At 41.3% G+C, this 24,045-nt stretch overlaps 1 protein-coding gene across 2 annotated transcripts in view; it reads right to left on the reverse strand.

The window, feature by feature from the left end:
• Window positions 1–24,045, reverse strand: part of cnbd1 (cyclic nucleotide binding domain containing 1) — a 163,500-nt gene that overhangs the window by 21,232 nt on the left and 118,223 nt on the right. For both annotated transcript variants that reach the window (XM_069921988.1, XM_069921987.1), the window contains exons 9-10: window positions 9,312–9,421; window positions 2,574–2,724 (exon numbers count right to left, since the gene is read on the reverse strand). In XM_069921988.1, the coding sequence (XP_069778089.1) occupies window positions 2,574–2,724; window positions 9,312–9,421 (261 nt within the window). The remainder of the gene's footprint in view (window positions 1–2,573; window positions 2,725–9,311; window positions 9,422–24,045) is intronic.

Consider the following 24,045-nt stretch of genomic DNA (forward strand, 5'->3'; position numbering starts at 1 on the left):
GCGGGCCGGCTGCCGATTGGTTACCTCAGATGCCCAATCTGCAATTGGGTCCCCTGCGATCCACCGACGGTGATTGGCCAGTTTCACTGATTTGCCAGCGGCCTATGAAAACAGGCATTTCAGCCCGCACAAGCTTTGGTGGTCACCGCATTTGACAGCCATTTTCTGTGTTGGGCTGCTACAATGGCATGTTTAGAGAACTAAAAATGGAGCAATCTCTTCTATGATATGTGTTGGATGATGCTTAAAATGGAAATTAGGAAAGCAAAGGGGGGTCATTAGTATCACTGACAGGCAGGATTAGGGTAAATCTGAAAGTGTTTTAGAAGTATATTAAAGGCAAAAGAATAACCAGGGAAGTAGGGCCCATTGGGGTCAACAGGGGCAATCTGTGCATGAGCAGCAAGGTATAGTCAGATCCTAAATGAATATTGTACATCAGTATTCACAAAAGAAATGAACTTTTAGGTTAGAGAACTCAACAAAAGAGAAGATGAAGATCTAGTGCAAGTCTCCATAATTAAAGAGGGGGTATTCGATGTGCTAGCAAACTTAAAAGTAAATAATTCCAAAGTGCCAGATGAGATTCATCACAAAGTAGAAAAACGATATCTGGCTGAGATTTTTAAGTCTTTACATTCCATATGTGAGGTTCCAAAAGTGGTAAGTAATCACAATAACTGTGAGCTTAACATCAGTAATAAGCAAGCTGTTGGTTAAAAAATTCTGAGGCACAGGTAAGCCAGGGATGGATCAGAGATGGTCAGTATCACCTTGTCAAATCTTGTATGACCTATTTGATTGCATTTTTTTTGAGGAGGTAACAAAGAGCATTAATAAGGGCTGAGCAGTAGATATAGTTTACATGGACTTCAGTAAGGCCTTTGACAACATCCAACATAGAAGATTAGTCCAGAAGGTGAGGGACCCATGCAATCCATGGAAAATTAAGTCCAAATTAGGTGACAGAGGGTAATGGTTGTGGGTTGCTTTTGTGACCATTGCCAGTGACCAATGGTGTACCCAAAAGAGTGGTGCTGGGACTCTTGTTATTTGTAATATATGTAAATGATTTAGATATGGATGTAGGAAGCATCATCAGTAAATTGCAGAAAGCACTAAGATTGAGGGAGTTGCCAAACCTGCGGTAGTCAGGTTACAGGGTGTGATAAATGTGATGGTGAAATGGGCTGATACATGACAGATGGAGTTTAATCCTGATTTTGAGGATACTAATGAGATTAGGACATTTTAAAAAAAATTTAGACATACAGCATGGTAACGGACCCTTTTGGCCCATGGGCCAGTACTACCCAATTAACCTACAGCCCCAAGTACATTTCAAATGGTGGGAGGAAACCAAAGAGCCCGGCGAAAACCCATGCAGACAGGGGGAGAACATACAAACTTAAAGACAGCATCAGATTTGAGCCCCAGTTGCTGGCACTATAACAGCGTTGTACTAACCACTACACTAACCATGCTACCCTTATTCACATGTACAATGAATGGTAAGGAGATGGAGAGAATTAAAGAACAGAGGGATCTCATTGTACAAGTTCAAGTATTCTTGATAGTGGCAGTTCAGGTAGATAACTTAAGAAGGCATATGCAATGGTGGAAAGGGCAATGAATACAATAATTCAACTTTAGAAAACGTTGGTCTGACCTCAGCTGGAGCACCATTGAAAAGATGTGATGGTGGTGGAAAGGGTGCAGAGATGATTAACCAGGATATTGCCTAGATGGTGCTTTTTTAGTTATGAAGAGAGACTGGTGAGACTATGTCTATTTCTCCTGGTGTGGAGGAGCTTAAGAGGTAACATGATTGAGGTAGATAAATTATGATGGGTATAGATAGGATAGACAGCAAGAATTTTTTTCGGGTAATCAGAAGTGAATAAAACTAGATGACACTTACATAAGATTTTCAGTCAGGAATCATAGATTTGGAGGGAATTTTAAGATTTTATTATACCCAGTGCATAGCAAGTACCAGAAAAGCACTAATGGAGACTGTGGCGGAAGCACAATCGCCAACAGCATCACTCAGGATTTGAAAGCCATGAGCCAAGGCCTGTTACAGATTGGTTCCCACTGATCAGCATTGACATGATGGGCAGAATAGTCTGTTTCAATGTTGTATGATTTTATGGGTCCAATTTGTAAATAAACAAAAGATGCCAAAGAATAGACATACTACTGATGCACGAAAGCTACATATTTCTTTTGTCTTAGTCTCATTATTACAGGAAACATTTTCTCCACATTCAGCTTGTCAATCTGCTCAAGAATTTTGCATGTTTCAAGGAGATCTTTTGTCATTCTTCTAAATTCTAGTAAATCAACCCAATCTCTCATCATATTATAGCCACCTTAGAAATTAGTTGAGAGAATTATTGGTAAGTTGGACTCTACGCATGCACTCCTTGGATGGCAAACCACTCTAATGAATCTTCACTGTGGCAAGTGCATCCTTGTTTAGGTATGAAAATCAAAACGATCCACAATATTTCTGTTGCCATCTCATCAAGGACATCAATAAACCAAAATAAATTGGTATTGAAAATTACCTAATAAATCCTGGTCAGAAATAACTCCAAGTTCAACTTCTGTTGCTGTGATAATAGTGCAGGTGAAGGGCTTTTTAAGAAGAATGCTGATCTCTCCAAAGGATTCCTTCTCTCCGAGTTTTCCCATGACTATATGCTTCACTTCACTTCTCTAGGAAAAATAACAGTGGCATAAACAAAAGGCATTCCGGACTACAACCAAGTGGATAAAACAGTTGAGAAATAAAGTTCAAGCTAAGCACTGATAGGATATTCGGAACTGCAAGCCCATAATATACAGAAATGAGCTTCTATCAACCCTTTGTATTGTGGAGGTCTGCCCAAATTATCTGTTTTTTTCTAAATGGGCTCCACTTCTTTTGGATGTTATATAGACCTTAATTACATAACTACATTAAAAAATATCTGCCTGATATTTCCCTCCACAAACCAGGGCATCTCTGACCAAAGTGATATAAATGCAAATTGTAGTTAAAAAAGGTAATCAATTTACAAGAGATGTAAGAAAGTTATGTAAGTGGGAAAAGGTCTAGTTAACAGAGAAATGGTAAATAGGGTAAAATGAGAAAGTGCCTATTTTAGCAAGAAAATCTGGAGCAAAAAAACATTTGCTGGAGGAATTCATTAGGCCAAAGAACATCAGTGGGAGAAAAAAAAAGGTCGGCAGCAGCCATGAGGGATTGCAAGGACTGGAGCAGGGCACCAGAAAACAGGGAGACCATCCACCATTTGGGAAGGAGAAGCAGAGGAGATGACCATGGCAGTGGACCAATGAGGGAGCTCTGTATCTGAAAGACCAATGCATATGACAGGCTACTGGCAACTCAAGGTGAGGAATCCATGGAGACTGTGGGCTGTTGAAGACTGCTGTTGGGAGACTCGCACTGGGCTGCAGACTGCTGGAGACTGGTTCAAAACTGGCTGATAGGGTACTAGGTATTGGAACCAGGATACGAGGGGGGTGCCGAAGGCGCTGAAGGATTCCTGACTGTGTTGGAGGTTCAGATCAGGAGCTCGGGTTGCCAATGGTTTCGAATGGAATCTGTGTGGCTGCGGAGACTGTAGAAGCGCTGGAGGGAAATCTACAGACACTTGATGACTTGGGGGGGGGGGGGCTCTCTTTTGCTTCTCTTTCTCTGACTATAATAGGAGTTTCAGGCAATTTCTGCTGATGGTAAATCTATCTGCTCTACAGCAGGCAAAAGCAATTTCATGTAACATGACACTGTTTTATTACAATAAATTGTAAAAATTAACCTTGAAACCACTAAGAGTGCAGAGGAGAGATAGCCAGTAAAATAAGTACAAGGTGGGAGAGTGCTGGGGGAGGGTCATTGGTAGGATTGTTGTTCCAGGAAGAAGCGAAGGCCTTTAAGATCTTTCTGATGGGAGATAGAGGTGCACATAGACTGGACATCCATGGTAAAGGTGATCTACCCTGTCCTCATTATACTTGCTATCTCTCCTCTGTACTTTTAATCTTGATGTTGCTCAACCTGCTGAGTTCCTCCAGCAGATTGCTTTTGCAGGCCCATGATGTCCACACCAAACAAAATGACAAATTATAAAATGTAAAATGCTAGAAGAATGTGGGCACAGCAATTAATAAGGATAATTACAGAATGTTATGTTTTATGACTAAAGGAATTGAACACAAAATAAGGATGCAATGCTTTAATTATGTAGGGCATTGTGATTCCTCATCTAGAGTATGACGAGTAGCACTAATTTCCTTATTTTGGGAAGGATGTAAACAGTTCTCATACAGCCCTCCTCCTATTTCAGATATTGAAAAGGCTAGGCTTACATCCATTGGAATTTTGAAGAGTGAGACATGACTTGATTGATTTAAATCTTGAGTGTTTTTCTATTCAGTGGTGAAATGGTGAGGCTATTTCTGCTAATAGAAGAACATAGAACATGGGGTTCTTATTAAAAAGTTGGACATCACTTAAGCGGAGATTAGGCAAAATTTTCTTCCCCAAAGGGTCATCTGCCTTCAGAATTTTCTTCCTAAACTTGCGATGGAAACAAAATATAAATATTTTAAAGACTTAATTGAATAGCTTCTTCATAGGTGAGAGGGGGAAAGGCTACAGGAGGTTCAGCAAATGCAGAGTTGAAATCACAATCAGATCACCTATAATCTCATTAAAGGGTAGAGCAGGCTCAAGGGGTCTTGATCCTAATTTAGATGTTATTGTTTAATTTTTTTCTAAGGACTTATAAATGTGCCATTTCAATGTGTGCACTATAAAACTTTTAGAATTTGCATCTTAATATTTTCATTTACTGAACTGGAAGAAGCAAGGTGACTAAGTTTTGGGGAACTACAGACTTGTAATGTGGTACATATACAAAACAGGTGCTAGCATGAGTAAATTTACTAAATTCAGATATATTGTTAAACTGAAAATAGGAAACTGTAACGGCATTGGTTTACCCAGTTTACACACATTTAAAGAATATACTCACTCGTTTCTTTCAGCACAAAATGGAGTCGACTTTCTTTATTCTCTTCGGACACAATAATGGATTCTTCAACTCCCCAAACACCACTCAGCCAAACCTTCTCATTGGCTAACCACCCCTTGGGTGATCCTGATGCTCTCACACTCCTCCTCTTATATGCTAACTGCTTACCTAACACTCGCATGTGTGCTATTTCTCCCGCGCGTCACTTTGATTATGTCACCAGTGGCAACCAGCATTGCTCCCGATGCAGGTAAGTGCGCAACCTCCAGTCTGCTGTAAAGTTTCAATGGTATGACTAATAGTTATTAGAGATGCAGTGATTGATTCTTTGTTGTATTTTTTGCCTGAGCATGGAAATTTAAAATAATTTCGAAGCATTATAAATGGGATAGGTTTACCAAGTTCTAAGGGCAAAGAAAGCAGTACTCTGGAGTGTCATAGTGATTAAGGTATCCGTCTGCCTGCCAGAAAATGTTTACACTTGCAATTACCGTATTTGATGGCATATAAGACCACTTCTTCTCCCCCCCCCTCCTCCCCAAATGGCTCAAAAATATCCCCCGGATATTGTATGCAAAGTTGAAATTAGGGTGATAAAGGTGAGTAACTCTGACAGTGACCATCGTCGCTGCATGGCTCACTGCTATCTATCATTGATGACTGGTGGTGGGCTGTCAGGGGGGAGGAGTGGGGCGGTGGGATCAGTGTAGGGCTGGGGGAGGGTTGTCGGGAGACTCTCCCTGTGGCCCGCTGTTGGTCCCCTCACTGATCTCAATGCCCTGCCTCCCCCCAACAGCGCGCCACCAGCCCCCTGCAATCCCACCACCCTGCTACGCCCCCAATTCAACAATGCACCACCAGACCACATTAATCCCATTGCCCTGCTCCCTTCATACAGCCCGCCTCCAGCCCCAACACCATCCCACTGCCCTTGGTCCCTCCCGACAGCTTGCCACCAGTCCCCACACTGATTACAGTGCCCAGCTTCCCACCCCCCCGCCCCCACAACCCAGGAAGGAGCAGGGCAGCAGGTCCAGCTTGTGGACTGACAATGGCAGTTTGTTTTTATAAAATGTTTTCTTCTCTAGCTAAGCTGCTTTTGTTTTCTCTTATAAATTACAGCAGTATTATTATTAAAAATATTTTTTCTGTTGCCCTAGTTGCATGTTTTGTTCAAATTTTTATTCTGCTAAACTATAGCTACATATTTCAATAACATTAAATGCTTACCTGTAAATACACTAAAAATTTTTTTAAATATTCCCCATTGAAATGGAGAGTCTTATATGCGTGTGGGTAATAAATGCCATCAAATTCGGTACTTACTCGATTATGATTTTTATAACCATATAACTACTTACAGCACAGAACAGGCCAGTTCAGCCCTACTAGTCCATGTTGTAGCAAATCCCCACCCTCCTAGTCCCACTGACCAGCACCCGGTCCATACCCCTCTAGTCCCCTCCTATCCATGTAACGATCCAGTCTTTCCTTAAATGTAACTAATGATCTCGCCTCGACCACGTCTGCCAGAAGCTCATTACTTCAGAAGAAGTAGAAATCAAAGGAACTTCACAGCAGCCAGAGTATCTAGGCACAGGTACATACTTCAATGAAAGTGGCAACTCTGATTGACAGGTGGTGAGGAAAGTGGCATGCTTGCTTTCATTGAGCAAGGTGTTAAGTATAAAAGCTAAGGCTCATGATAGACATCAAGTCCTCACTTGGAGTACTGCAAGCAGTTCTGGTCCTCCAGAGGATATTGATAAGCTCAAAAGGATGCAGGAGATTCACCGGATGTTACTAGGATGGCTTGAGTTATAGGAAGAATTTGGATAGACTGGGTCTTTATTCTCTCATATGTGGGAGGCTAAGGGATAATCTTATAGAAATTTATGAAATCACAAGTGGCGTGAATAAAGTAAATCCCCACAATCTTTCTTACATGGTACACAATTCTAGATCCAAAAGGCATAGGTTTAAAGTAAGAGAGGAGTGATTTAAAAGAGACCTAAGGGACAAGTTTTTCACCCAGAGAAAAGTCCAAAGTTCCTTGGCATTATTTAAAGGACAACCTATCCTAGATCCACACCTCCTCACTAGTTAAGAAGGTGGTGCAGCAACTACACTTCCTTATAAGGTTCCTCAGGAGGTTGAGGAGGGCAAGTCTACCAGCATCATCCTAACAGCATTATACAGGATCCTGGCTGGCTGCATCATATGGTACCTGCAATGTATCAGATCAGGGGTGTAATGCGCGTCGAAAGAACCAAAGACTTGATCCAAACCAAGGCTTTTATTAACTAAAAGACTGGAGCATATCACAAGTAAGTCGACCAGTCCAGAATGACCTGGTCTGGCTAGGAACAATCCTTTAAGACCTGCCAGTAGGTGTGGCTACACTCTCAGCCAATCACAGTCATCCTACACTACCATCTGTACATATGGACATTGGTGATAGAATCTGTACTATCACAAGGGGTCAATATAGAAGATAATTAAAACTGCTGAGAAGATCACTTGGGTCTCCTCTCTATCAATGATATCGCCAGAGAGTGGTTCTTAAAAAGGGCTCAGAGAATCATTGAGGACCCTTACCATCCACCCACAGTATCTCTGAAACTACCTACAAGGAAGAGGTACAGGAGCATAAAAACCAGGACTGCCAAGCTGGGAAACAGCTTCTTTCTGCTGATGGTGAGACTGTTGTCAGATTTTCAGAGGGTGTATATATACACTTCAACTTCATCCACTTCACGGCCAACTTCCACCCTGATCTTAAACTCAACTGGTCCATCTTTGATAGCACTCTCCCCTTCCTGGATCCCTCTATCTCCATCTTAGGAGACAAGCTTTCCACTGATATTAGAACTCCCACAACTATTTGACTACACTTCCTCACACCCTGTCCTCTGCAAGAATTCCACTCCCTTCTCTCAATTTCTCTGCCTCCACATGTTTCTAAAATGAGGTCTTCCTGTCCAGCTTTTCCAAAATGTCTGCCGTCTTCCACAAACGTGCTTCCCCTCCACCACTATCAACTCAGCCCTCACCCGTATCTCCTCCTTTTCCCACTCATCTGCCTTGTCCCCTTCTGCCCCCAGACACAACAAATATAGAATCCTCCTCATCCACACCTACCATCCCACCAACCTCCGCATCCAACACATTCTCCTCCTCTCTCAGCTTTCTGCAGGGACCTCTGTCTCCGTGATTCCCTTGTGCACTTGTCCCTCCCCACCATTCACACTCCCAGCACCTTCCCCTATGCCCACAGGAGATTCAACACTTGCACCCACACCTCCTCCCTTACCATGTTCTGGGGCCCTAAACAAGCCTTTCATGTGAAGCAACACTTCACTTGTACATCCAGAGGACTTAATTACTGCATCCAGTGCACCCTTTGTGGCATTCTCTACATTGTAGAGACCAGCCATAGACTTGGAAATTACTTCACTCAGCACCTCCACTCCGATCACAACCACAACAACTTCCCAGTGGCCAACCATTTCAATTCTAAGTCACACACCCACGCTCAGATGTCTGTCCATGGCCTTGTGTTCTATGCCACCCAGACCACCTGCAAGTTGGAGGAACAACAACTTATTTTCCATCTGGGCACTCTCCAGCCAGATGGCATTAACAGTGACTTACTGCTTTCCATTAAAACTGCTCACCTTTTTGTTCCCCTCCCCCATTTCTGTCTTTCCAGTTCTTCCACTCACCAGCCATCTCTCATTCCCCTCTTTGCTGCTGTCCCTTCCCTCCTTTCTCCACCTATCACCTCCTTCCTTTTCCACCTCCTCCCCCCCCACCCCCACTCTTTTGTTTGGACACCTGCCAGCATTTTCTCATACTTTGATGAAGGGTTCAAGCCTGAAACGTCCGTTTTGTATTTTTACCTTTGCTACCTAAAGGACACTGTTTGACCTGCTGAGCTTCTCCAGTATTTTGTGTGTTTACTTCAACCACGGTGTCTACAGAATTCAGTGATTTACTTCTTAGTTTTCATTCCATTTTAATTTAATCCTGCTATCTTCTAGCATATATTTTAAAAATACTAAGATTTGCATGCATAGGACCGGATTTGATCCTTGTAATATTTGGAAAAACTAAATGAAATAACAAATATTGCCATGAAATCACAAATGAGTTGTTTGCAAATACAACAGTCAAGTATGTCCAATTTATGAAGGGATAACAATAATAAAATTATCCAATTATAATTAGATGCTACATAGTACAATTTATAAAAAGTGTTACCGCTTTTCCATGTGGAAGTTTCACCAGACCTTCTATGTCTTTGAAAATATAGCACTGGCCAGACTTTAGATATCCTACAAATGAACTAATTTCACCTTCGTTTACTAGAACTGTAAGTAAAAAAAAATAGATCAATATTGGGCAATTTAATTTAAAGTAATTAAGATTAATTAAGATTATAGAGCATCTTGACTGACTGAGCAGAATCTTCAATTCTGACACAAAAGCAAACCATCTTGGAGTATCTGTTGATTAGGTGGCATTTGTGAAAGGTGAATAATTCAACTTTTCAGATGTTTCAACATGACATGAATTATCTATTCATTAGTTTTGATGCACCATCCCTGACGTGAAACTCAACTGTTTCTTTCTACACAAATGCTAGATAATTACTGATACTACTGATAATTTACAGTATTTTCAATTCTATTTTTTAAATCATGTATTTGACAAAATGAAAAACTAAAAATCATATTAAACATCTAAATAGTACTTCAAAATCGTATCATTGATTGTACATTTATTACTTTCCATACACAAAATATTTATACTTTATATTAACATTTTCATTGTATATGTTATAAATAAAAGTATTATAAATGTCAACAGTTCTATCTGGAGAGTTTCTATTATTCCATAAACCTCTTAAGAACTTTCTCATGATTAAATTCTAATATTTTTGGTATCTTAATTCAGAAATCAAGAATAGCACTTTGAACCACTTAAACAACCTAATAGATGTGTTCACCGACAACTTTAACACAGTCCTTATCCAAACTTGGTCCATTTATCAAACCCATTGAAATTAATAAGCTCTGCTCCAACATGGATGTAATTGCTGATCATTTTAAATAGCACAATTGGAGGGTTTGACCTGCTTTCTTGTGCAAAGGTCACACTGGGAATTAATTTGATATCTGTGAATCAATTTCACCAATTAGTGTATGTCAACTGACGTCACCTATGCACAATCTACATACTTTGCACCTGTATGTTTTAACTGCACAGCAGCAAGCAGAGCATGCATTGCAATATATACAATACGTCCAAGGAAATTCGTTTCAGGCTTGGATCCACAATGTAGTTAACATGAGCATCAATTTGAATATTTAGACTACTGAACCATGGAACAGAATTGTTGAATCTAAGATTAATTTTTTAAGTTCTTTATGTTGTGCCACAAACTCCCAAATGGTTTGTGAACACCATGTCCTGGTCAGTCTAAGCAGAAACCGAGAAATCACATTAAATACATTGGTTCAGTCATGCAGTTCTAACAAAGACAGTGAAACAAATGTCAGATCCACTGCTGACTTACAATCTTTCTCTCCCACTCCCATTAGACTAGTAAATTACAGTTGTTGAAACTTTCAGTGGTGAATATTGTGCCTGCAAAGTGAGCAATATCAGTATCCTTAATAGTTTGGATCCTTAAAGAGAATCTCTTAAAGTAGCATTGCAGTTGCACTAGGCACACAGTGACCGAAAGAACCACGCAGAGTCGAAAGTGAATTGAACCAACTGACTTTAATATAATTCCCATGTCCACTTAAATCCCTCACAACCTGATGATGCTTGTGACTCCCAGGACCTTTATAATGTTAATCACCAGGCTGTGGGCTTGCCCCGCATCCAGATCTCTCAATCAGATCTGCCGTGGACTTGCCCGTGACTCTGTGAGCCGGTTCACCAATTCTGTGAGTGAACCGCCACATGAACCCCCCTCACCCCCGATCCAACATTAGGAGGTGTGGCGTGCACGGCCAACACTTCTTTAGTCCGTTTGGGTGGCTGACCTCATCAGCACAGGGATGGCATAGTCACAGAGCCTTCCAGGTCTTATCCACATCTTCAGCAGAGTTGGTATATGGCGCCCCACTAACGGTTCCAGGCAAGTTTGTGCCAGTGGCCCGTGTCACAGAGGAGACAACCACGGCATTGCTCATAAGATACTGAGAGAAGGTAGGAACATTAGCTCCTGTCCCAACCTCTGCCATGGCCTGCCACCTTCCTTTGTCCCCAAGGACCTTCTGGACTGCGATAATGTTTTCATCCGCAGGAGCATGCACCAGACTCCACTCCAGCGGCCTTGGAAAGCCCGTACAAGGTGGTACATCAGAACGGAAACACATGCGTCCTCAACGCGAGTAGCCATGAGAAGACCTTCACCATTGGCCACCCAAACAGACTAAAGATGCGAAGGTGAGGGGTTTGTGGTTCGTGAAGACCGTGAACTCCCACCCCTCCAAGAGATACCAGATGGCAAGGTAGAGGGCTAGCAGCTCCCTGTTGAAGATGCTGTATTTCAGTTCCAGGGGTCACAAGTAACGGCTGAAGAATGCGAGTGGTTTCCACTGACCCTCAATTAGTTGTTCCAGCATGCCGCCGACTGTTGGGTTGGAAGCGTCAACCGTGAGAGCTGTGGGCACATACACCCATTGTTGTACCAGAAAGGAGGCGTTTGCAAGGGTATCCTTGGCCTGCTCAAAAGCCACTGCTGACTACATGTTCTAGGTGATTTCTTTGGCCTTGTTGGACATCAGGATGAACTGGGGGTCGCAAGATTTAGGCTGCTGATGGTAGGAATTGATGGTAAAAGTTGATCATGCACTCGAACTCCTATAGGCCCTTGACTGTACTAGGCCTGGCAAATTGGCATATGGCCTCAACTTTCGTTGGCAAGGGAACAGCTTCATTGCCAGTTGACACGGTGTCCAAGGAAATCAATGGACGACAGCCCAAACTGGCACTTTGTGAGGTTAATGGCCAGGCCGTATTCACTCAAGTGGCGGCAAAGCTGGTGCAGGTGCATCAAATGCTCTTGGTGTGAGCAGCTGGCGGCAAAGTTGGTGCAGGTGCATCAAATGCTCTTGGTGTGAGCAGCTGGCGATCAGGATACCATCTAAGTAGATGAAGATTAAATTCAAGTCGTGCTACACCAAGTCCATGAGTCACTGCAATGTCTGTGCCATGCTCTTGAGTCCGAAGGGCATCCTCAGGAACTTTAATAGTTTAAATGGGGTGATGAGGGCCGACTTGGGGTCATTGCTGGGGTGGACGGGAATCTGGTGATACCTATAGACCAGGTCGACCTTGAAGAAGATGCATGCCCCATGCAAGTTGGTCGTAAAGTCCTGAACATGGGGCACTGGGTAGCGGTCGGCCATGGTGACGTCATTGAGCCTTTTGTATTCGCTACATAGCCTTCATCCTCCAGCCGACTTGGGCACCATGTGCAGCAGAGAGGCTCATAGGCTGTCTAAGTGGTGGATGATCTCCATCTCCTCCATTTTCCTGAACTCCTCCTTGGCAAGGTGGATTTTGTTGGGCGGAAGCCTGTGTACCCGGGCATATTCCTTGAGTGGGAATGTGGTGCTGTACACCATGCTTAGGGCTTCTGTGGAGAACTGTGGCATAATAATGGTCAGGAACTCCACTAGTACTCTGGCAAATTTATTGCCTTACAAAGTCATAGAGTCCAGGTGCAAGGCTGGTAACTTGGCTTCACTGAGCGACAATGTCTGGAAGGTCTTGGCATTCACTAGGTTCCGTCCCTTGAGATTCACTAGGAGGCTATGCACCTGGAGGAAACCTGCACCCAATAAAGGCTGCGACTCTGCTGCCTGTGTAAATGACCAGGTGAAACGGCTGGAACAGAACTGTAGTGGGATGGTTCACATGCCATATGTACGAATACTGCGGTTGTTGGCAGCGGTGACCACTGGTCCTGACTTCTCTGTGAGGGTGTTGTGGCTTGAAGGGGGCAAGACCATAACCTCTATCTCTGTGTCTACAAGGAACTTTCACCTGGAGTGTCGGTCCCATAAGTAAAGGAGGCCATCATGGTGGCCAGCCACTTTAACCATTAGCGATGGCCAGCCCTAACGTTTCCCAGTAAAGAACAGGGTGAGCAGCAATGGTGGGCTCCTGAAACCCACCTTTGGTGGTAAAAACACCAACAGTCCATATTGGGGTCGCTCCCTGATGCAGGCATCACGAGCTTCATTAGTGGCATAGGGAAGCCCCGGGCCTTAGGGCGTGACACAGCATCTTAGTCGATGGAGGCCCTGCCTTGCTGCTTGGTGTGCCACAGGATATTTGCTCGGGCCGCTACCTTGCTTGAGTCACTAAAATCGTCATCAGCTTAGGAGGCAGATGTCTTCAGGCATCTAATCGAGAAACACTTGTTTGAAAAGCAAACATGGCTTATGGCCATCTGCTAGTGCCAGCATCTTGTTCGTTAAGGTCGATGGTGTGTGTTCACCTAGGCAGTCCATGTGGAGCAAGTGCGCTGAGCACTCACAGTGGGAGAGGCCAAAAGTACGGATCAGGAGCACCTTGATTTTTTCATGCCTGTCCACAACCAGGTAGTGTAGGAAGTTGATAATGCAGCCTGCTGTTTCCTGGTCAAGTGAATCGAGATGATTTGTCTGACCTAGAATTGGGCTTCAGCCTGTTCAAACCAGATCTGTCGCTGTGAGGTCCAGAAAGTTGACAATTTCAGGGAAACTGCATTCTGCATGCTCGGGTCTTTTATCATTGGGTCCAGATCCCATTTGGACCGTCAGGATCACCAGTGTTGTTGCACTAGGATTGCAGCAAGCTAAAGAACCACGTAGAGTTGAAAGTGAATTGAACCAATTGACTTTAATAGAATTCTCATGTGCGCTTAAATCCCTCAGAACCTGATGACACTTGCAACTTCTGGGACCTTTGTGATGTCAGCCGCCAGGCTGTGGGCTTATGCTGCACCCGGAGCTCTCACAGTCAGATATGTTGCAGACTTGCCGGCAACTCTGTGAGCCAGTTTGCCTGTTGAGTGGGTGAGCCGCCATAGCATACATTTAGTCTCTTTTTAATGGAGCCACTCTTAGGCATGAAACAGAATTAAATTTGAATGTTAGCTCCAGTAATCTGGCTGCAATACTCACTATCTCAGATGACTTTTCCTGGACCCAAAACACTAATGTCATTATGAAGAAAGCACGCCAGTGCCTCTACTTCCTAGGAGTTTGCAGAGGATGGGTATCACATTGGAAACCTTGGCAAGCTTCTACAGATGTGCAATGGAGTGTGCTGACCAGCTGTATCACCATTTGGCATGACAGGGGTATCAATACCTCTGAGTGGAAAGCTCTGCAAAAGATAGTGGACATAGCCCAGGACATCACAGGCACAACTCTCCCCACCATCAAGAAAATCTAAATGGAACGCTGTTGTCAAAAAGCAGCACCAATGGGGGGCGTGGCAAGATGGCGTAGGGTGAAGACGTGGGAATTCATCTCTCCTCAACTGGACAGTTTAAAACCCGAAAGTAATGAATTGATAACTATCTGAAACGTTAAGGAAAAGTTTCCTATGATATGAGAATGAAAGAAGCAAAAAGAAGGAAATTACAACAATAAAAAAAACCATTTTAAAGCACTGGAAAAAAAAAGAACTTGGGCCTACCGTAGAACTGAAGCCTCAGGATCTATTTCCGATGGATCCAAAGCCCCAGCGTATTTCTTCAGATAATTTGTCTGAAGCGGCAGCGTCCTCAATGCGTGCAGCAACGCAAGATGGCACCACCGCTGCCTCTCTGGTAATGCTCCAAGAGTTGCATGGGAGCAGCTGCTGGTAGTGTGGCTGAGTGCAGGGGGGGAGGGCCGGGGAGCACGAGTACGAGCGCGTCAGTGCTTCTTTGGGCTCACCAGTGCATGCCGACGCGTCCTCATTCAAGACCCGATCCCGTACTAGTGCGCGCATGCACAAAACCCTCGAGTGAGTCCAGGCTGCAGGGGGCCTATCCACCGCCGCGCTGACGCAGTCGGCCCGGCATGGAGAGGGGTCCAGACCCGCAGCCAGGCTGCGAGAGGTGAGTGCAATACTTGAAGAGGAGGAGGAAGAAGCTATTGACTATTTAGATTAAGGAGATAATGAGCTTCTCATGACTGCTGCTAACATCATGGAGGGTAAGCCTAGAACTTTAAAGGCACCTTCACCATATAAATCTCCAAGTCTGTGGAGCCCTTTGCCTGGACCTGATGTGGTAGCTATGTTAGAAGGAATAACTAAGCAAAATGAAAATTTGATGGACTATATATCTACTAGCTTTAATAGTATTGATAAACAGTTTGCTGATATTAGAGTCAGAATAACTGAGATGTCTGAGGACATTGCTTCAATGAAGTTGGATATTAATAAATGTTTGACAGCTGTTGATGTGGTTCAAGACAGCGTGAAGAATGTTGAAGATAGAGTTGACCACATTGAAGAATCTATTACTGGATGGCAAATGGAGAAGAAAAACTTTTTGCAGAAGATGGATTCATTGGAAAATCAAAGTCGTCGAAATAATATTAAAATAGTGGGTTTACCTGAGGATACTGAGGGAGAAAATCCTACAAGGTTTTTTAAAGAATGGATTCCTGATGTTTTGAGTTCTGAATATTTTCCTGAGGGTTTGAAATTAGACAGAGCCCATCGTACTTTAAGAAGGAAACCTTTTTCCAGGTCAGCCGCCGAGGGCAGTTTTAGTAGATGTCTTAGGTATCAAGATTGGGAGATGATTTTACATGTGGCAATTAAGCAAGCTCGTATGAATCAAAGCCCGATGATGATACAGGGTAATAAGGTCTTTTGCTATGCTGATTTGAATCAGGAGGTTATTTTGAAATGGAAGGAGATCAATGCGGCGAAAGCAGTTTTGTGCAAGAAGGGATATCGGTCTGCTTTTCGATATCCAGCAATTTTGAAGGTGTTTTATGGGCAGTACCAGTCACAATTTTTTTAAAGGGCAAAAGAGGCATTAACCTGTTCTAATTCTTTGCCAGATTCCAAGTTGACTCAAGATCTTTCTACAAAACCTTTGGTGACTATAAATAAAGCTGGAAATGGACGGGGAGGTAGAAAGCTGGAAACTGAACAATTGGTGGATTTGGAGGTGAAAGTTCCAACTACATCCGAATCTTGATTGGACTATGTATTTCATTATGGAGTTGTGTGGTTGGGGAGAAGATGATGACCCAATTATTACCGAAGTCATCAGTCACTGTTGGTATTAACTGCACCCGGTTAATAGAGGGGGGTACTGCTTTTGTAGTTTTTTTAGGGGGGGTTATTTGTATTCTACTTTAGAGGGGGGAGGGGGAGTTTTGTTTTTCTTTGGGAGGTGGGTTTTTTTCTTTTGTTGTTTGTGGGGTGTTTTATATATACTCAGTAATAGTTTGGAGCCTTCGTTATATTTGTACTTTTACTGTGTATTTGAATAATTTTAGTTGTAATGTTTAACTTAAATTTTGCAACTTTTAAAGTTAAGGGTTTGAATAATCCGATAAAAACAAAACATGTATTAGCTTATATTAAGAAAATGAAAATGGATATTGCTTTTTTAAAATAAATAAATTTGATGGAAAATTGAAAAGGGATTGGGTGGGCCAAGTTATTTCATCTTCTTTTAATTCTAAAGAGTGTGGAGTTGTAATTTTAATTCATAGAAATTTGTCTTTTACATTGGATTCAGTATTGGAAAAGAAGGGTAGGGTATTGATGGTTAACTGTAATGATGAAGTTTATCATTGAAGCCTTTTTGAGATTAAATCAGGGAAATTATAATATATTGGTGGGAGGAGATTTTAATTGTTGTCTAGAACCTTTATTGGATAAGTCCTCAAAGTCTGTAAGAAAATTAAAGATGGCAGATCATCTGGTGGAAGTTATGAAGGATTTAAATTTGGTGGACATTTGGAGGAGGAATCCGACTGAAAAAGATTTTTCATTTTATTCACCTAGACATGAATCTTTTTCCAGAAATGATTTTTTTTAGTATCTGCTCAATTACAAGGGAGAATAGTTAGTGCTGATTATAAAAGCCGAACATTGTCAGATCATTCACTTTTATTGATTTCATGTGTTAGTTCTGATGTGGTTCTAATTAGTTATAGATGAAGATTTAATATTACGTTATTGAAACAGCCTGAATTTATTACTTTTATTAGAGATCAAATTACTATGTTTTTACAATTAAATGAGAATTCAGTGCAAAGTAAATTTGTGTTATGGGTTGCTATGAAAGCATATTTAAGAGGTCAAATTATTAGTTATATTGTTAAAGTTAAGAAAAAATATTTGGTAGATAGTAATAGGCTTGAGGAAGAGATTAAAAACTTGGAGAACGATTGCAGAGGAATGTTTCTGAAGATAAAAAACAGTTATCTAATTTGAAAATGTGTTATAATACTTTACAAACATTTCAGTATGAGAAATTAATTCAAAGATCTAAACTAAGGTGTTATGAATTGGGAGAAAGGGCGCATAAGGTTTTAGCTTGGCAGTTGAAAATGGAACAAGTTTCTAGGACAATAAATGCTGTTAAAAAAGGTACGAAAATTACTTATACACCTTAAGAAATTAATGATAAATTTCATTCTTTTTATCAGGATTTATATAAGTCAGAGGTTGAGAAAGATGTTGATAGAGTAGAATCTTTTTTGGCTGGATTAGATCATCCATTTTTGAATGATTTAGGAATTCAAGAGTCAGATTCTTCTTTTTCAGATATGGAAATTAAAGAGGTGTTACAAACAATGTCTAATGGGAAATTTCCAGGAGAGGATGGATTTACATTGGAATTTTATGAGGAATTTTATGATTTACTACTTCCGGTATTTTGACAAGTATTAGAACAAGCAGTAGAAATGACATCTCTTCCGGAATATTTTTCCAGAGCATTGATTACAGTTATTCCAAAAAAAGATAGAGATCCATTAAAAGTAGCCTCATATAGACCAATCTCTTTGCTAAATGTAGATTATAAAATTGTAGCTAAAATGTTGGCAAATAGGATAGCGAAATGTTTACCAAAGTTAATTCATGTAGATCAAGCAGGATTTATTCAAAATCACTATTCAGCTAATAATGTTGTTAAATTAATTATGTTAATTAGTGCTTCCAGAGAATTATGTGATTTACCTTTGGTAGTGGGTTTAGATACAGAAAAAGCTTTTGATCGTATTGAATGGCATCTTTTATTTAAAGTTTTCGAACATTTTAAATTTGGTCCAGTTTTTATTTGATGGGTAAAAGCCTTGTATAATAATTCTTTAGCTTCAGTAGTAACAAATGGAGTAATTTCTTCATCATTTACTTTATCAAGATCAACGAGACAGGGTTATCCATTATCCCCGGCTTTATTTGCTTTAGTGATTTAACCTTTGGCTCAATCTATTAGACAAAATGCAGCGTCAAAGGGACCAAGTTAGGGAACTTGAGCTGGAGCTCAATGACCTCTCTTTTGTTAGGGAGAGTGAGGCCATCACGGACAAGAAGTGTGACCTAAAGGACCAGGTCAAGGAACTTGAGCTGCAGCTCGATGACCTCACTCTGGTTAGGGAGAATGAAGCTATCGTAGACAAGAGCTACAGGCAGGTGGTCACACTGGGGCCACAGAAGGAGGGGCAGTGGGTTACCGTCAGGAGGAGGAAAGGAAAGGGTCAGGTTCATGTGCAAGCACCAAAGTCTGAAATCCTCAGAAATCGGTACTCCACCTTGAGTACTGAGGAGGGGGATAGTCAGACTATGGTGAGGTGCGGTGTCCACCTCTGTGTCCCAGAAAGGAAGGGATAAAAGGAAAATGGCGATAGTCATAGGGGATTCACAGAGAACAGAAAAAGGTTTTTGTGGACGCGATAAGGAAAACCGGATGGTGATTTGCTTCCCTGGTGTGAGGGTCCGGGATGTGACTATGCGCATTCAGAACATCCTAAAAGGGGAGGGTAAGGAGCCTGAGGTTGTGGTACATGTTGGTACCAATGATGTTGGAAGGAAGAAGTGATCCTGCAGAATGAGTATAGGGAGTTTGGTAGGGAGCTTAAAAGGAGGAGCGCTAAGGGGGCAATTTCTAGATTGCTTCCTGTGCCATGTGATAGTGAGGGCAGAAATAGAATTAGGTGGAGGTTAAACACGTGGCTAAAGGGGTGTAGTAAGAGACAGGGTTTCAAGTTCTTGGACCACTGGGACCTTTTTTGGGGGAGATGGGACCTATACCGTAATGATGGGTTACATCTTAATCCCAGAGGGACCAGTTTTCTTTGCTAGGGCTATCGGGGGGGGGGGGGGGGGTTTAAATTAGTATGGTTAGGGACATGGTTTCAAGTTAGGCAGGACAGCAGGGAGGGTGTTTATAGGCTAAGGAAAGAGGCATGTTTAAATAATTTGAGGGTGGAACAGCAGGAAGTAGAAAAAATATGTTGTAGTGACAATTGTGAGAATGGTAGAGAGGAATATAGCAGAAGATAGGATGTAGGAGATCTCTGAGATGTATTTATTTTAATGTGAGGAGCGTAGTAAAGAAGCTGAATGAGCGAAAGGTGTGGATGGACATGTGGCATTATGATGTTGTGGCCATTAGTGAGACGTGGTTTAAGGAAGATTGTAAATGGCAGTTAAATGTTCCAGGATTTCGCTGCTTTAGATGTGACAGAGTTGGTGGATTAAGAGGGGGAGGTGTGGCATTATTTGTCAGGGAGGATATTACAGCAGTGCTAAGGCAAGATAGACTGGAGGGAGGCAGTATGGGTAGAAATGAAAAATAAGAAGGGTGAGGTTATTATTATGGGGGGATATTATAGGCCTCCAAATGGGGAAAGGGAACTAGAAGAGCAAATGTGCAAGGAAATAGGTGAGATGTGCAGTAGGAATAGGGTGGTGTTGGATAGGGATTTCAATTTTCCAAACATAGATTGGGAAATGCAGTCAGTAAAAGGGCAGATGGCTTAGTATTTATGCCTGTGTTCAGGATTGCTTTTTCCAGCAATATGTTGAGTCACCGACTAGAGGGGGAGCAGTGTTAGATCTATTGTTTGGGAATAAAATGGGGCAGGAGCATTGGAGAGAACTTCGGATCCAGTGATCACGGGTCCATTAGCTTTAGCTTAATGATGGAAAGGAATAGATCGGGTCCAAGGTTGAAGATCTTCGAGCGAGGAAAGGCCAGATTTGGAGAAATGAGAAGGGATTTGAAGTGAGTTGTGTGGGCTAATCTTTTTGCCTGAAAGGGTGTAGAGGAAATTAGGGGGGCATTTAGGGATGAGATTTTGAGAGTACAGAATCTTTATGTTCCAGTCAGGCCGAAAGGGAAGACCAAAGGTTCGAGGGAGCCGTGGTTTTCTGGTGAAATTAAGAAATTGGTTCAGGACAAGAGGGAGGCCTATGCCAAATATAAAAAAACAAGGGATGAGGAGATGTATGGTCATTACTTAGATTGCAGGAAGAACGTTAAGAGGAAACTAGAAAGCCAAAAAGAAGGTATGAGGTGTCCATAGCTAATAAGGCAAAGGTGAATCCTAAGGGTTTTTACAGTTATGTGAACAGTAAAAGGAGGGTTAAGGATGGAATAGGTCCCCTTGATGATGGGACGGGTGAACTATGTAAAGAACTGCATGAGATTGGAGAAATACTGAACAATTTTTCTGGTCCTTATTCACGAGGGAAAGGGACATTGGGCTATTTGAGATAAGAGAGGCAAAGGGCTTAGTTATGGAGAGGATAGGGATTAGTAGAGTGAGGGTTTTGGAGCTTCCAGGGTTAATTAAGGTGGATAAGTCTCCTGGTCCTGATGGGATTTTTCCCAGGACTTTAAGGGAGGTCAGGGAACAAATAGCGGGGACACTGACAGTGATTTTTCAAAGATCACTGGAGGAGGGGATGGTACCACGGGATTGGAGGATAGCAAATGTAGTTCCGTTGTTTAAAAAAAGCATTAGGTGTAGGCCAAGTAATTATCAGGCAGTAAGTTTGACTTCGATGGTGGGGAAGGTTATGGAGGGTATTCTTCAAGATAGTATATATGCATAACTGGATAGGCAGGGATTGATTAGGGGCACCCAGCATGGGTTTGTAAAAGGAAAGTCATGTTTGACAAACCTTGTTGAGTTTTTTGAGGAAGTGACAAAAAAGGTGGATGAAAGCTTTTGATGAGGTTCTGCATGGAAGGATAATAAGGAAGGTTCAGTCACTAGGAATTAGTAGAGAGGTTGTGACATGGGTTCAGAGATGGCTGGAAGATATACAGCAGAGAGTCATGGTGGACAACTGTCTGTCAGGTTGGAAGGCTGTGACAAGCGGGGTGCCTTAGGGATCGGTGCTGGGTCCCTTCTTGTTTATCATTTATATTAATGATTTAGAGGAGGGTTTGGTTAACTGGGTATGCAAATATGTGGATGATATGAAAATAGGGGAGTGGTAGATAGTGAGGTAGATTTTCTTAGATTACAGAGGAATTGGTTTGTTTGGAAGAATGGGCTGAAAGATGGCAGATGGAATTCAATGTAGACAAGTGCGAGGTGTTGCATTTCAGAAAAAATAACCAGAATATGACATATGCATTTAAGGGGAGGGCATTGAGGCATGCAGAGGAGCAGAGGGACCTGGGGGTTATGGTACAGAGTTCACTGAAGGTGGATTCCCATTTAGATAGGGTGGTTAAGAAGGCATATGGTATGCTAGCCTTCATAAATCATAGTATAGAGTATAGGAGCTAGGAAGTGATGCTGTGGCTGTTTAAGGCATTGGTGAGGTCTGGTTTGGAGTACTGTGCCCAGTCTTGGTCTCTTAATTATAGAAAGGATATAGATAAGGTGGAGAGGGTGCAGAGAAGGTTTACAAGGATGTTGCCTGGATTACAGGGAGAAATTAAGGAGACTGGGACTTTATTCATTGGAATGTAGATAACTGAGAGGAAATGGAGGTATTTACAATTATGAAAGGAATAGAGAGACTAGACATAAACAGACTCTTTCCCCTGAGGGCAGGGTTGGTTGGAACAAGAGGGCATGAGTTAAGGGTAAGGGGGCAAAACTTTAGGAGAAATATTAGAGGTTTCTTTTTCACTCAGCGATTGGTGGCAGAATGGAATGAACTTCCGAATGAGATAGTTGCAGCAGGGTCCTTTCTGTCACTTAAGAGAAGGTTGGATGTGTGCATGGAGGTGAGAGGGTTAGAGGGTTATAGGCGGAGAGTGGGAGGGTTGAGCTAGTGGAGTTTTTCTAGTGAACCGGTGTGGACTCGAAGGGCCGACATGGCCTGTTTCCGGTTTGTAAACGGTTATATGGTTATTAAAGGTATTATTGTTGGGGTTCGCGGATGATATGTTAATTTATTTATATTGTTGGGGAGGATGAATATAAAATTAATTTTTTCACGGATTTAACAAACCCTAAACAATCTTTAATATATTTACAGACATGTTTGGAACAATATGGAAAGATGTCCGGATATAAAATTACTTGGGACACCTGTTTCAAATGATGATTATTCGGAGTGTAAACAGATTACTCAGTTTCGTTGGTCTGAAAAGATAAAGTATTTAGGAGTTACAATAAATGTGGATTTTTGTCAGTTATATCAGTTGAATTATATATCGTTGTTAAGAAAAATTAAAGCAGATTTGGAGAAGTGGAAAGATTTACCCTTAACTTTAATAGGAAGGGTGAATTGTATTAAGATGAATGTCTTTCCACTAATACAGTATCTTTTTCAGTCTATTCCTCGTTTTTTACCAAAATTTTTTTTTAAAAGAACTAAATGCGGCTGTTCGTTTATTTTTGTGGAAGAGCAAATTATTTAGAGTTTCATTGCAAAAATTGACTTGGAAATATGCGTTAGGAGGTCTTCAGCTACCTAATTTTGAAAATTATTATGAGGCAGCACAATTGAAATCTATTAATCGAATGTTAGATAGGGAGCAAATTCCTATATGGGCTAGGGTAGAATTAACACAACTTTCAGAAAGTGATGTAAATCCTTTTATATATAAGTGGAGACCAAGTTTTTTGAAGTCTTACAATGTTCCTGTACTTCGATTTTTAATTGATATTTGGTATAAGAGAGATTGTATAATTGGAGCTAAGGGTAAAATGACTGGTCGGACTCGTATATAGAAATAGGATTATACCATTTTCAATGGATAGTTGTTATTTAAAGGAATGGGATTCAAAAGGTATTCAAAGGGTAGAGGATTTTTTTGAGAAAGGAGTTTTTCTTTCTTTTAACCAATTACAAGAAAAAATTCATATTTCAATGAATTCAATATTTGCTTATTATCAAATACAAGCTTTTTTTAAAAGAAAATTTTGGACAAGAAATTTGTCTAGATTTGAAAAATTAATTACAGAATCTTTGAAAAAAGGATTTATGTCAAAATTGTATAGTTTGTTACAAGAGAAGATGAATAAACTTGTTGTTTTCAGAGTAAAAAGTAAATGGGAGAAAGATTTACAACATTATATTGGAGGAGGATTGGTTAAAGATATGTGAAATGCAGTAACTAAGTGGATTAATGTAAGGTATAATTTAGTTAATTATAATTTTGCACATTAGCTATATTTGACACCGGTGAAGTTGAAAAGATATGGATTTAGGGATTCAAATTTATGTTTCAGATGTGGAGTACAAAAAGGGACATTTCTATATTCGGTTTGGCTATGTGAAAAGGTGCAAAATATTTGGTTAAAAGTTAGACAGTTTTTAGAACATTTATATAATTTTCAGTTATTGCTTGATCCTATATTAATTTTATTAGGATTTATGACGGACTTAGGGGATTGAAATTGGATAAATTTCAAATTGCTTTTATTCATTTGACTTCAGCTGTTGCAAGAAAATGTATTGCAGAAACATGGAAAGATGATGTAGAGATTAGTATTCAAAGGTGGCATGAGTTGAAATCTTGTATCTATTTAGAAAAAATAACATA

Source organism: Narcine bancroftii, chromosome 2 (genome assembly GCF_036971445.1).
Source record: "Narcine bancroftii isolate sNarBan1 chromosome 2, sNarBan1.hap1, whole genome shotgun sequence".
Classification (NCBI taxonomy): domain Eukaryota; kingdom Metazoa; phylum Chordata; class Chondrichthyes; order Torpediniformes; family Narcinidae; genus Narcine; species Narcine bancroftii.